Source organism: Sinocyclocheilus anshuiensis, unplaced genomic scaffold (genome assembly GCF_001515605.1).
Source record: "Sinocyclocheilus anshuiensis isolate Anshui unplaced genomic scaffold, SAMN03320099.WGS_v1.1 scaffold1383, whole genome shotgun sequence".
NCBI lineage: Eukaryota > Metazoa > Chordata > Actinopteri > Cypriniformes > Cyprinidae > Sinocyclocheilus > Sinocyclocheilus anshuiensis.
Window position 1 is genome coordinate 400,029 of NW_015536550.1, and position 1,061 is coordinate 401,089.

Consider the following 1,061-nt stretch of genomic DNA (forward strand, 5'->3'; position numbering starts at 1 on the left):
CACACACACACACACTCTCTCTCACACACACACACACACACACACACACATATATACAACTGATATTGTTACATACAATTTTCACCATTATTTCAAATGCAGTTCTAAGTTTTTTTTTTTTTTTTTACAAAACACTTACTGTTGTTGTGTTTATTCTGACATTATTTGCTTGAATATAGATTTAACATCTCCTTATTCAGCTTGCCTGCTTCTGAACACAAATGCTGATTAATATGATAATAATTTGAGGCAAATGACCCAGAGCGCAAACTGTGAGTAAGATAACAAATCACTGGGTCTGTTATCTCAGACTCTCAAAAGGTTTTAGCGACTCATATAATACACGCTGAAATAATAATTAAGAATATTTTAATATATCTTTTCAAACAGTAGAATATAGCCTGTACTGTACTGTAGCCACTACTAATGAATAATAAACAGTGATATAAACCTCCAAGAAAAAGAAAAGCAAAATACTTTTATCTGTTATGATTATATTATCAGTCCTGATGCAGTGACATACTGAACTTTTGGCCCAAACTCAAGATAATATGACTCTATTAGTCCTTGGTGACTTGGTACAGACTGAGTTAATGATAGCTGAGCGTGATAAATGTCATTAACCCCTACTTACCGTCCTTACCGAACCTTACCGTCTCCACGTGGAGGAAACCTTTTGCTTGAAAGTGAATGGTCTGGTCCAGGTCAGAAGGGTCAAGGCTGAAGATTAGTCACATATTACATGAGCAGCTGCTATAAATACACCTGGGAGGACAGTCACAATGACAACAGCTTCACATCAGAGGAAAATGAAACAGTACTTCAGCGACCGGCATCCTCGTGGAATTCTCTTCAGCATCCTAAGCCGTGAATGTGACTTTGCGCGCTTCGCTTATCCAGACACATGCCGCAGCTGTCATTGTAAGCATTTGGTGTGCTTGAGAAACCCCGAGACCACCTGCCGTGTGGCTTTTGGGGTCCTGATAAAAACCGTTCACTTCATGAAGAGCTTACCTTCTTTCCAAAACCTGGCGCTCAGGGACCGGCTCGTCCTTGTTGAG

At 39.6% G+C, this 1,061-nt stretch overlaps 1 protein-coding gene across 1 annotated transcript in view; it reads left to right on the forward strand.

Annotated features, from left to right (window-relative positions):
* The first annotated feature begins 809 nt into the window (after window positions 1-809).
* Window positions 810-1,061, forward strand: part of nr0b2b (nuclear receptor subfamily 0, group B, member 2b) — a 3,126-nt gene continuing 2,874 nt past the window's right edge. The window contains exon 1 of the mRNA XM_016502658.1: window positions 810-1,061. Within this exon, the coding sequence (XP_016358144.1) occupies window positions 810-1,061 (252 nt within the window).